This window comes from Nilaparvata lugens, chromosome 7 (assembly GCF_014356525.2).
Source record: "Nilaparvata lugens isolate BPH chromosome 7, ASM1435652v1, whole genome shotgun sequence".
Taxonomy (NCBI): Eukaryota; Metazoa; Arthropoda; class Insecta; order Hemiptera; family Delphacidae; genus Nilaparvata; species Nilaparvata lugens.
This window is the reverse complement of record NC_052510.1, coordinates 54,781,284-54,794,081: the sequence shown is the minus strand read 5'-3', so window position 1 is coordinate 54,794,081 and position 12,798 is coordinate 54,781,284. Positions and strand designations below refer to the sequence as shown.

Genomic DNA, 12,798 nt, shown 5'->3' with positions numbered 1-12,798 from the left:
AGATGTTGGCTTCAGAGGCTAGACTTCCCAGCGTGTCTATTCTATAACTGGTCTAAGGCTGCAACGCAAGCACTCTATCCTCTAGAGCACGGATCACTCCAATAAGCCACCCAGAATGATCTAAACCTCCACATTGTTAACTAATAATAAAATAAATTTTGTTTATGAAGCCTCTCAGCCCTGCAAATGGCACGACTGAATTCGAAAAGTGATTGATATTTATCAGTTTTAGTGGAGGTTTTGTACTTACATGGGCCTATAATGAAGCCGAGCACCTGTGCTAAGGACACCATTGACACGGCTTTAGTTCGCTCTTCTACCTTGGTGGCAGCTGACAGATATGAACGGCATATTGCAATATTCGCTGCAAATGTAGAAAGAACACGTGTTTAATGGTTGACAAATACTAAGAGTAGATTATAGATAATAATACCAATTTGTGAAGATAACTAAACCAATTTTAAAAGCCAGTTAATCACTTGCACATTCCTTTTTACCTAGCAGCCTAGAAAAGTTACAAGTAGTTGGAAACACTAATTGTTTTAGATAAGAAAAAAATTCCAATAAACTGGGCGGCATTTTCTACAATAATATCAACTCAAACATTAATTCAATAATATTTTTTCCTCCACCTACTGTCTAAAGTACTTACTTTACTCCCTGAAACATAATACTAAAGTGTCACTTTTTCGCTCTCGGTAGTAAAAAACAGAAAAACTCCCTAGGGAGTAAAAGTGACTCCATTTAAATAACATGGGAAGCATATCTATTTTTAAAACTTACATGGTAATAGGTTAGAAGGTCTAAGCTCAGATGAGAAAGCATAATAGAGGTGTCTGTCATTGAGTCAACTGAATTCAATACCACAACCAGAAATTTTATCAACTCATGAAATATATGTTTGTATGATAATTATTATATTCTTAATATTAGTAGACGATAAAAATTTATACAATTTTTAAAATATTTTATTCTATTCAAAATACCAGCCAACAAATATTTTGATCTGCAATTCAAATCTGAACCGCGTGATCTGGAGTCAGCCATTTTTGGTAGCTGCCCAGCTGATATAATTGTTACAACTTTTGCCGATAGATAGCGCAATCTGCAGTGCCAATCAGATGACCTTATTTTAGGTTTTAGATTTAGGTTATATTGTTAGGAATCATTGTCACCAATACGTAAGTTATTAGAATGATTTTATTTGCAGTTTCTATAAAAAAATGTAGATGGAGGAAAAATGTTGTGTACATGACGAGCGAAAAATACTTTTTCTCCCTCAGAAAAATTGCTGCCCTCGGCTTCGCCTCGGGCTTCAAACTTTTTCCCACAGGGAGAAAAAGTCGTATTTTCACTCTAGATATACAAATAACTATTATTATTTCTAAGTTGTTAAGCCTTTATTATTTTTTTATTTATTTATATTTTTTACAGAGAAGCACTGATTGGGAGAGAAAAACTAAGGATACTCCTTGTACTATTTCTTTCCCAAATTTAGATAACACTTTAAAAGCCTTTGTTTTAAAAACCAGAAATATAATGTAATATTTTTCAAAGTTTATCAATTTGTATATCATGATGCTATCAAAATGAAAAAGTTTTCTCAGGAAAACATTTTTTTTTATTTTAAGCCTTTGCACAGCCTTAATAATAATTAAACACGGGTGTCTTGACCTGGTTTTTATAGACCTTGGGTTCTACCTGTGGCACTCATTTTGAATGAATAAATAGAAGTTTAGAGTGAGATGGTTGACTTACTGACCAGCACTGATGCCTACGAAGAAGCGAGACACGAGCATGCAGTACTTGGGATGGGGGAGGAGCTCGAGGAGCGAGTAGCTGGCATTGGAGAGCACGAATATGAGCAGCGAGAGGAGGATCGGGAGACGGATGCTGCCAAGGCGGTTGCCCCACCAACCGGCCAGGGGCGAGAACAGCATTTGCGCCAGGGGGTTCGCCGCCACCACGTAGCCCATGAACTCCTTCCCCGCCGCTGCGTCTAGCTAAGCAAACCAGTCGCGACTAGTCAGCCATAACATACTACCATATAATAGAGAAAATACTACCATATTACCATACTACCATATAATAGAGAAAAGATCACATAACAAGATATCACATGGTATAGGTCGTTTATGTTCCAAATTTCAAGCTGATTTTTTGCTAACAGTAGCCGATAACTGTCTATTATTGCTGTTTTGGCGGGGTGAGAGTATAAGTAAGAACGGCACAGTATGAGAGACTATAGTGTGGTCCACGTTATAATGGCAGTGGATAAAGATAGAAGAATAGCGATGCCAATTTTCTGCATTATTAATTATATTTCTACACCGTCAAAAACATAATTGTCATCGTTGTGGACCTAGAAAAGGATAGTACCATCGGCTTTGTCGAATGATAGACAAGGATAGCAAAACCGAAGTTGATCAAATACTGTCATTATAACGTGGACCTCACTATACCAGCCCATTACTGTATATAATTGCTGTTTTGGCAAGGTGAGAGTGTAAGAGCAGCAAAGTATGGGAGACTACCAGCTCCACGAAATAGTATATTACGCTACAAGCACAGAAAGTTAGTGTTTACGGTATGAGGATAGTTTCCCGGGCGAGGCTTGCCGAACCCGTAAATATGTTATCCGAATACCGTAAACACCTTTCTGAGAGAGTCGCGTACGATATTTTTCGCCACACTACAGGTATAGCTGACGCCAAAAAGTTAGGCGGTTTCGTGGGTCTCTTGTGCGTTCCAACAGCTGATGTTGTCAAGTAGAGTTGTCATCTAGCTTGGCTTAGGTGATGATTTTTAAATCAAAAGAGATAATAAATAGATGCATTGCATCAGCTGTGAGTAGGTTACACCATGTGACCCACGAAGCCGCCTAACGTTTTGGCATCAGCTATATAAGAATAAAAAAATGGAATAAGAATAAAACACTTATTGAAATGGGCTGCTTTTAAATTAATAAAACAAAATAAAACTTGTAGCACCCTTTATTTATTATTTAGTTCAACTATTTTAAGTTTTTTAATAAATCAAGGGTGCTACAAGTTTTATTTCGTTTTATTTGGAATAAGAATGTTTTATGAGGGGGGGGGGAAACTTTGATGTCTCATATCTCAAGAACCAGATGTCGTAGGGTACTCAAAGTAGGGTGGAAATTTCCGATCTCACCCTCCTGAACACAATGCACCATATGACACAGTTGTCCAAGCACATCCTTTCTTAGTTCCATGTTAGCGGCCGGAAAGGGTACTCTTTCCGGCCTTAGCCGGAAAGAAACCTGTTCTGACGTCAGACGAGAGTCGTCTGCAAACAATGTCTTTCAGATCTACATAGGGACTGGAAAACAGCTGCTTTCTGAGCAGTGTGGCGAAAAATAACTGCTAGAACTATCGGTTTGAGCTAACAGGGAAGCTTGGAACATAAACGCCCTATACCATGGCATGGGATATCTTCTTATGCTATCTTTTCTCTATGATACTACTGAACGTACTAACACCACCAACTCATTAAATTTACATTGTAATTATATTCTCTGATATTTTCAACTTAGAAAATAAGAGGTCACTTATTTTAGAGATTAACTTATTAGTAAAGAGTTCTAAATGGGCGTTGTACCTCGCCATATAGCTTCATTTGTTAATGGACCGAAATTTCTCAACTGGAGAGCCGTGTTGGTGTAGCACTGTTATGTTACAAGTCTAATGACATTAATTATAAGTCAAAACACGTGATAAATAAAATAAAGTTGAAAGAATGGTACTTTGATTTTTTGATTTTTACATAAATACGAGTAGCCCTTACCAAGAAAATTAATTACTATATTATAATGTATGCAGTTGGCTAAAAAGGAATTACAAACTTTACAACTCATTATAAAATGAGCATAGTGTACAATAGAGCATAGTGTACTCTTATGCCCTTAGAACTGCACTCTTATCATTATATGCCTAGCTCTACTTTCATGGGTATTGATCAAAAATATCCATTTTGTACATGTATGACTACATAGATCTTGATGTATGTTGAAAATTACGTAATTGCACATTGTTTGATGTTTCAGGCACCATTTTTCAAGGAGGATAATTTTAAATCGAGGATTAACTTTGATAAATTCAAATTCGATTTCGAGAAAATTTTTTAGTAAAATTGATTTTTCTGTTTGAATTATTTTGCACACGTCATCTTTATCAATAAAAATCTATTGTTTTATTCGGTTTTTACATTATTAATCACACTTTTTTTCTATGTATTTAAACACGACATGCAGTCAAATATTAAGTAAATAATTAAAAACTTTTACTTACTGACTGAAGTACTTTCGATCGTCAGTGAGTAAAAGTTTTCAATTATTTAGTTGATATTTGACTGCATGTCGTGTTTGTATACATAGAAAAAAGTGTTAATACATCGCAGCTCGGAATGGATCAAGAAACCAAATTTTGAATCAAAATTAGCAACGTTCGGAAATCACTTTTAAAAGAAACATCTTGATTTCATACATGAAATGATTGATGATGAACCAATAAATGATGCAAAATATTTATAGAATAAAAAAGAAACAGTGAGATTCAATATAGAATACATCTAATAACTGATTAAACCGGAATCATATCATTATAGTTTCAAGTACGTCACACTGTGAATAAAATAATCGTATGAATTGAGATGTGGCTGAGATGGAGATACATAAGCGTTTGAGAAACGAACTATTCATTATTCAAGCATGCTGAACAATACCTAAGGCAAGATACCGTCTATTGTATTATTTTTTCATTTTCTTCGTAGTTCATCACAATGCAAATCAGCAGGTGTTCGCTTCACAAGTAAATCGCATTTGGAATTAAATTGCTATATTTATTCCAATAGTCTTCGAATGACTGTGCAGACAACATAAGTCACTGATACCATAAATTTCATTGCCAACTGTCAGTAACGAGTGTTATAAATACTACAATAATTGAAAAAATACTAATTTTGCAATTTATCATGCGATGCTCAGATTTTCGTTCCTAATAAAATATGAATAAATAGCAGTGTTTAAAGACATTAATTAATGTCAACACTCAATTAAGCATTAAAAAAAACTTTTTTTTGAGTCATTCGAAACAGTAAATCACACAATGGGGAAGTTATATTCCTTTTGGAGTACTAGCTATGTGTTTTGAATTCAAGAACGTTTTCACTCACATATAGAAAATTTACTTGGTGAACTCTAAAGTTATTTCATGATTTGATGCAATGGCAAGGTACACAACTAAAGAAAGTGGAAATTGAAAAAAACTAAAATAACAAGAAAATATAATAAATCGGTCCTTTTTCAAAATTATTTCATTAATATGTAAATCTTCTCTATTCAAGTGATAATAATGTGAAATATCTGTTATATTTTTGGACTTGAAGCATCTAAATTTGAAAATTTACTTTGTGAACATATTTAAGGACTGAAAATTTTGTAAATTGAAGAACTACAAGACTATTTCGGACTAGATGTAACCCTATCTAAATTTGGGAGAGAAATAGCACAAGGTTACCTTATTTTTTCTCTCCCTATAATTTTGATGAAGTACCTATTGTATGAATGAACAAAGAATCAGTATATCAAAGCAGTTTTAAATCTGAATCCATGAATTTTTACTTGAAGAATAATTTGATTAGATAAAATAATTGAAAAGTTCATCAAACATAAACATTGTACCTATTAAATAGGTACAATAAATTTTACTGACCGTATTCTTTCTTCAATTTCACAAAAAAAGTAAATATCTGATCAAAAAATGTCATAATGTAGGAAAGAATTGTATTGTCTCTTTTCCGTTTAGGGCTACTTGTGATATAAATAGAAATAAAAATCTCAGTACCCTTTTTTTAATTATTTTATAACAACTTGTTTCATGTATCACTTGGAAATGGCATGAATGTTGAAACAGGTTGTGATAGAATAATTCATAAAAGGTACTGAGATGTGTATTTCTATTCAAGAATTGTATTATATGCCAATGTTATTCATCAATTATAATATAATTTTATAATATTCATTGTGCTCGTTCCCTCAACTGGGATAATTTCTGGTGTTGTAAAAACTAGATTAAGTAATGATCCTAAATCAATTTGAGCCTACCAACTTACCTTGTTGAGGTACGGCCAGACGCCAGTCAAAACAATACTGAAGCCAAGCGACATGAGGAACATTGTGAAATACATTATTCGTATTGAGAACCATCGTTGCTGGTATTCTTCTTTTGTTTCTAAATCACTGTCGTTTATGATGCCATTCGCTCTGAAAAAGTAAAAGCAGAAAAATTGAAATTAACTGGATTGTAACAAAAATACTAGAGGTGCGACATAAGTGAGTAGTATAATAAATAATGAATACAAAGTGTTTATAAATTGATTTCGGTGTTCTAAAACTTTATAATATTGTTACATTTAACTTACAGTTAAAAACTATATCAAGTATTTATAAATAAATTTCGGGGTTCTAACTCTTTATAATAAGTAATCAGTAAACCTGATTGCTTACACAATTCATAGGTGCACATTCATGGAAAAAACTCCCTTTTACGACGGAATGAGATTTTACAATAAACTACCAGCAGCCATTAGAGACATAAATTCGGTAAATTTAAAAAAAAAGCAGTCAGAAATTTTCGAATTGAAAAAACCTTGTACTCCATTTCACAATTTTAATTAAGTGAAATAGATAATATTATATAGACATTATGAACAATTATTTTGTATACATTAAGGCATTCTATGTATAATCATGCATTTTTTATTATTATTTTCAATTGACAATAATACTGTATAGTAATTATATAATAATTTAGATTTAGTAATACCAGAAAAAGAATCGTTTAGAGAAACGATAGCATAAGTAGATATCCCATGGTATAGGGAATTTATGTCGCAACTTTTACTGTTATCTCAAGCTGATAGTTCACATAGTTCTTTCCTATGCCGCTGTGTGACGCTGGTAGTCTCTCAAATTGTGCCGTTCATACACCCCCCACAAAACAGTAAAATTGACAATAATCGACAGTAATCGGCTTGAGATAACAGTAAAAGTTGCGACATAAATTCCCTATACCATGGGATATCTACTTACGCTATTGTTTCTCTATGGTAATACTGACATGTCACCAGTCATATGAGTGAAACTCAAAAAATTGATGTAATGTGACAATGAATGAATGAATAAATAAATAATTGTTACATTTAAGTTACAGTTAGAAACGATGTCAAGTATATAATTCTATATAGTTTTTATGTCAAATAAATTTATTTATTGGGTAGAGCAAACAATACAATAGTCGAAAAAGAAAAAACAGGCTATTGCCAAAAACTTTCTCAATTTCTAAATTTTGACTTAAATGAAAATAAAAAGGAAAAGCATCTCAAACAATTTTATCAAGAACCGTATAAACGTTCAATATAACTCCTTTTACGACGGAATGAGATTTTACAATAAACTACCAGCAGCCATTAGAGACATAAATTCGGTAAATTTAAAAAAAAGCAGTCAGAAATTTTCGAATTGAAAAAACCTTGTACTCCATTTCACAATTTTAATTAAGTGAAATAGATAATATTATATAGACATTATGAACAATTATTTTGTATACATTAAGGCATCTATGTATAATCATGCATTTTTTATTATTATTTTCAATTGACAATAATACTGTATAGTAATTATATAATATTAGATTTAGTAATACCAGAAAAAGAATCGTTTAGAGAAACGATAGCATAAGTAGATATCCCATGGTATAGGGATTTATGTCGCAACTTTTACTGTTATCTCAAGCTGATAGTTCACATAGTTCTTTCCTATGCCGCTGTGTGACGCTGGTAGTCTCTCAAATTGTGCCGTTCATACCCCCCCACAAAACAGTAAAATTGACAATATCGACAGTAATCGGCTTGAGATAACAGTAAAAGTTGCGACATAAATTCCCTATACCATGGGATATCTACTTACGCTATTGTTTCTCTATGGTAATACTGACATGTCACCAGTCATATGAGTGAAACTCAAAAAATTGATGTAATGTGACAATGAATGAATGAATAAATAAATAATTGTTACATTTAAGTTACAGTTAGAAACGATGTCAAGTATATAATTCTATATAGTTTTTATGTCAAATAAATTTATTTATTGGGTAGAGCAAACAATACAATAGTCGAAAAAGAAAAAACAGGCTATTGCCAAAAACTTTCTCAATTTCTAAATTTTGACTTAAATGAAAATAAAAAAGGAAAAGCATCTCAAACAATTTTATCAAGAACCGTATAAACGTTCAATATAACTCCCATTTTGTGATATGGTACAAATCAAGTCTATAATATGATATGGAGAAATCCATGCATAATTGTAGATCCCTGTGAAGAGCAAAAGTAAATCAACGAATTGAAGATGATTAAAAAACTTTCAATAAGTCCATAGCCGAGTTCTTTCCAAGCATCAATAAGTGTATTTTCAATAATTTCAATCCAGCTTCTTATATTGAGCGAGGTCAGTTGGTAGCGTAGACACGTACACATGATCCTTGATAAAGCCGCAAAGGCCGCAACATGTATGGCGTTAGGTCTGGTGGACGTGGAGGCCATGCATTGGAAACTCTGGCCCATTCAGGCCCTCAGGCGTCTTACAGTCGGAGAGAGTAGAGACGGCAAGTTGCTGGCGGTCAGTGATTGTTATGACGTATCTTTTCATAAATTACAATTCACAAATCCTGCTCTATGGTAGTGAATCATGGGTTACTACGAAGCCACTTGAAAGTAGAGAGCAGGCAGCCGAGATGAGATTTCTCCGAAGAGTCAAGGGGTGTGACAGAAGAGATCATTTCAGGAATAAAGATATTAGGAAAGAATTGAATATCTACAACATGAATGGAAGAGTTACGGAGAATCGGCATCAATGGAGGGAGCATGTTCAAAGAATGTCAGCTGAAAGAATACCATAAAGTCTATAATTATCAGCCAGTAGGCAAAAGAGATGTTGGCAGATCATGCAAGCGGTGGCAATAATAGGTTTTTTTTTAATTTTTATTTGAATAATTGAGTGGAAAAGGTTAAAGCCTAATCCTTGTTTGTAAGAAGAAGAAGAAGAAGAAGAAGAAGAAGAAGAAGAAGAGAGAAGAAGAAGAAGAAAGAAGAAGAAGAAGAAGAAGAAGAAGAAGAAGAAGAAGAAGAAGAAGAAGAAGAAGAAGAAGGAAGAAGAAGAAGAAGAAGAGAGAAGAAGAAGAAGAAGAAAGAAGAGAAGAAGAAGAGAAGAAGAAGAAGAAGAAGAAGAAGAAGAAGAGAAGAAGAAGAAGAAGAAGAAGAAGAGAAGAAGAAGAAGAAGAGAAGAAGAAGAAGAGAAGAAGAAGAAGAAGAGAAGAGAAGAAGAAGAAGAAGAAGAAGAAGCAGAAGAAGAAGAAGAAGAAGAAGAAGAAGAAGAAGACGAAGAAGAAGAAGAAGAAGAAGAAGAAGAAGAAGAAGAAGAAGAAAGAAGAAGAAGAAGAAGAAGAAGAAGAAGGAAGAAGAAGAAGAAGAAGACGAAGAAGAAGAAGAAGAAGAGAAGAGAAGAAGAAGAAGAAGAAGAAGAAGAAGAAGAAGAAGAAGAAGAAGAAGAAGAAGAAGAAGAAGAAGAAGAAGAAGAAGAAGAAGAAGAAGAAGAAGAAGAAGAAGAAGAAGAAGAAGAAGAAGAAGAGAAGAAGAAGAAGAAGAAGAAGAAGAAGAAGAAGAAGAAGAAGACAATTCACAAAACATCGAAATAGAAATTTAAAAAATCTAGCGGACTGAAGCGGTAATATTGCACGCACGCACATACGCACTGATAACAACAAACAAAACTAAGTAGGTAGCTTCTTCACTCTTGACATATCATATCTTCAACTGTAAGTTTAATGTGACAAATATCATAAATATTAAAACCCCAATATTCATTCATAAAACCACGTATACAATATTTGCTTATGAACACCATATAATATATCTATATAATATACCTTTCTACTACTTGAAAGGTTCAAAGAACCTTGGTCTACCTACTGATAGCGAGATAGTAGACTATGTAAGTCTTTATACAGTATTTCATAGCTAATATGTTGATACTGCCTAAAATTTAATACTATGCGTTGACGATGCACAAAGATTTATTGTTGCACAACTGATGCACAATTGTTGTACAAAAAGATTTGTGTTGCACAAATAAGGAGCAGCAGACTGGGAAACCTGTAAAAATACTGTATCAAATGTTTCTTATTGGATTACAATATTAACTGTGGTCTGGTCAAAAGTGCATTAAAAAACCTCAGAATTAAATATGGTCGAATGATATTATTGCTTCAAACAGGTTTTACATGATATGTTGGAGTAAAGTGTAAATCAATACAGGCATGAAACGTCAAACTTCATTTTTAAATTGGTATCTGGAGGTTGATTTGTAAGGAAATGATCTAGTTTCATTATTTATAGTATTATTACATGCTATCTGTTAATCTGTAACTTTGAAAAATGATCATTACAAAGTCGTGAAGTTGAGAAATCTGATAATTTTTTATATCATTAATATGATATAATATTATATATGAATATATTTGGAATTCTACAACCCAGATTAGTTAGCAATTGCAATAGATTTAATAGTCATTACATATGCCACATTCTTTATAGAAATATACCCGCCTACATAAAGCAAATAGAACCCCTTAGCCTTAACATATACAAACGATTTTTAAATATGTGGTTATTTGAAACCGGCAGGGATGTCGCTGATCAGCTCATCTACTCCTCTTACCGATTTTGATACTATGTATATATTTTTCTTGTATTCATCATCATATATATGAATTAGATAAAAATCTTATCTATCATCATCATCATATATATGAAAGTATATATATCATCAATATATTGCTCATAATTTATCATTGTTCAAGTTCTAAATTTTATTTTGTGTGCCATGTTAAAGCTATATACCATAATAGTTATATTGTACGAGCTACATTTAACCAACTTTTATTTTTCAAATTGTACTGTATTGTAAATATCTATAATTTTCTTTTTAGTATCAATTTTTTTTCATTAGAAACTCTTTCCCCACACACAGACTTGTCTATGTGGGGAAAATTCACAAGTATTTATATTATTTATACATGTGTACTGTATTTGTAATGATTTCTGTGAATAAACTCAATTTGAATTTGAATTTGAATACTATAATGACAAGATTTTACGGTATGAAGATAGCGTAGTATCTCTGTACTAAAGTTTCAATTGAAAACTAATTTTTACTGGTAGAAAATATTAATAATATTTGTATAATATATAACATCAATATTATTATTATTTTTGTACATCATTAATATGAAATATTAATGAAATATTAATACTAAAATGACAAGATTTTACGCTATAAAGATAAGTTTAGAATCTCTGTACTAATAAGTTTTCAATTGAAAATTATTACTGGTAGGATTCAATATAGTTTGAGTCATTGAACATGCTCACGCCAGAAGAAGTATCAATGATACAGGAGGGAGCTACGGCATAACAACAACACTAACAGCAAAAAATTGTTCAAGGTGATTGTTTTTGCTCAAAGAACAACAATACAATAAGCACGCCAAAAACCTATTCAACTATTTGTCAACAATTTATTGTGTCTCAAATTCACTTATCTCTATACTAGCAAAAACTGAGGAAAGAAGACAACCTCGCAAATTACTAAAGATGGTATTCCAAATCAATATTAATAATGCATAAGTACTATATATTGTACAATGTGATTGAAGTTGATACTCATTTGATTTATACTCAATTAAGACTCAAGTTAGACACGTCATGTAATAATTTAATAACGGGGCACCGAGCTTCGCTCGTTATTTTTATTTATTGATAAACAGAACACAATTCTTTAAAATGATCGTGTTTATATTCTACAGCTGGCTATACGTCAGCTTATGAATTTCGGGGATGAGATATTTTGATTTTCCACAGACGCACTTTTATACTATCCACAGACCACGAAAGTCTCAGCTGTTTTTCCAAGGATGAATTATCCTTTTAATGTCGTTCATCGAGTTTTCCCTAGGATGAGACCTAGTGCAATCGAATTTTTATATCATAAACCTACTATGTTCCACATTTCACATTTCGTGAAAATCGTTAGAGCCGTTTTCGAGATACATTGGACATAAATAAATATAAATAGCCAATAACCAAATATATACAGATATACAGAAATTGCTCGCTTAATATAATAGGATTTCAAAAGTATTTTCAATCCAAAGGTAGAGATTAGCCTGAATGTTCTAAAATAGTAAACATATTTCTCATTCTTCAATTCATTCAAATACAATAGAGAGCATGACATTTCTTGATGCAGTAATTATTTTTTTGGGGGGTTTAATCATTGACAAACACTTATAGAAGAAGAACTCGGATGAGTTTATTTGAGAACAAATAATTCTAAACACATTTGATTTAATAGGCCTTTAAATTGTTAAAAAATAGAAATTATTATCAACAAATGGATATTATTCTTCCAGTTTGTACAGTTATCATTATTATTGTAATTTATTATATTATGGAGATCTAAATAGATTCTCACGACGTATGTGATAAAATATAAGATGTTATTATTTTATGATCACTCTAATTTGTAAACTATCATCATATTATGTAATGTGAGAAAAATTTGAATAGAAAAAATGAAAAAAATATTATTATTTAATTATTTCATCACTTACAAAGTGATCATTTTTTATTGCAACCTAAGTCGGCCATTGGCAAGACTTTGGT

At 32.2% G+C, this 12,798-nt stretch overlaps 1 protein-coding gene across 1 annotated transcript in view; it reads right to left on the bottom strand.

The window, feature by feature from the left end:
- Positions 1 to 12,798, bottom strand: part of LOC111064284 (major facilitator superfamily domain-containing protein 8) — a 43,943-nt gene that overhangs the window by 18,148 nt on the left and 12,997 nt on the right. The window contains exons 2-4 of the mRNA XM_039433189.1: positions 6,133 to 6,283; positions 1,763 to 2,003; positions 251 to 364 (exon numbers count right to left, since the gene is read on the bottom strand). Of these exons, the coding sequence (XP_039289123.1) occupies positions 251 to 364; positions 1,763 to 2,003; positions 6,133 to 6,283 (506 nt within the window). The remainder of the gene's footprint in view (positions 1 to 250; positions 365 to 1,762; positions 2,004 to 6,132; positions 6,284 to 12,798) is intronic.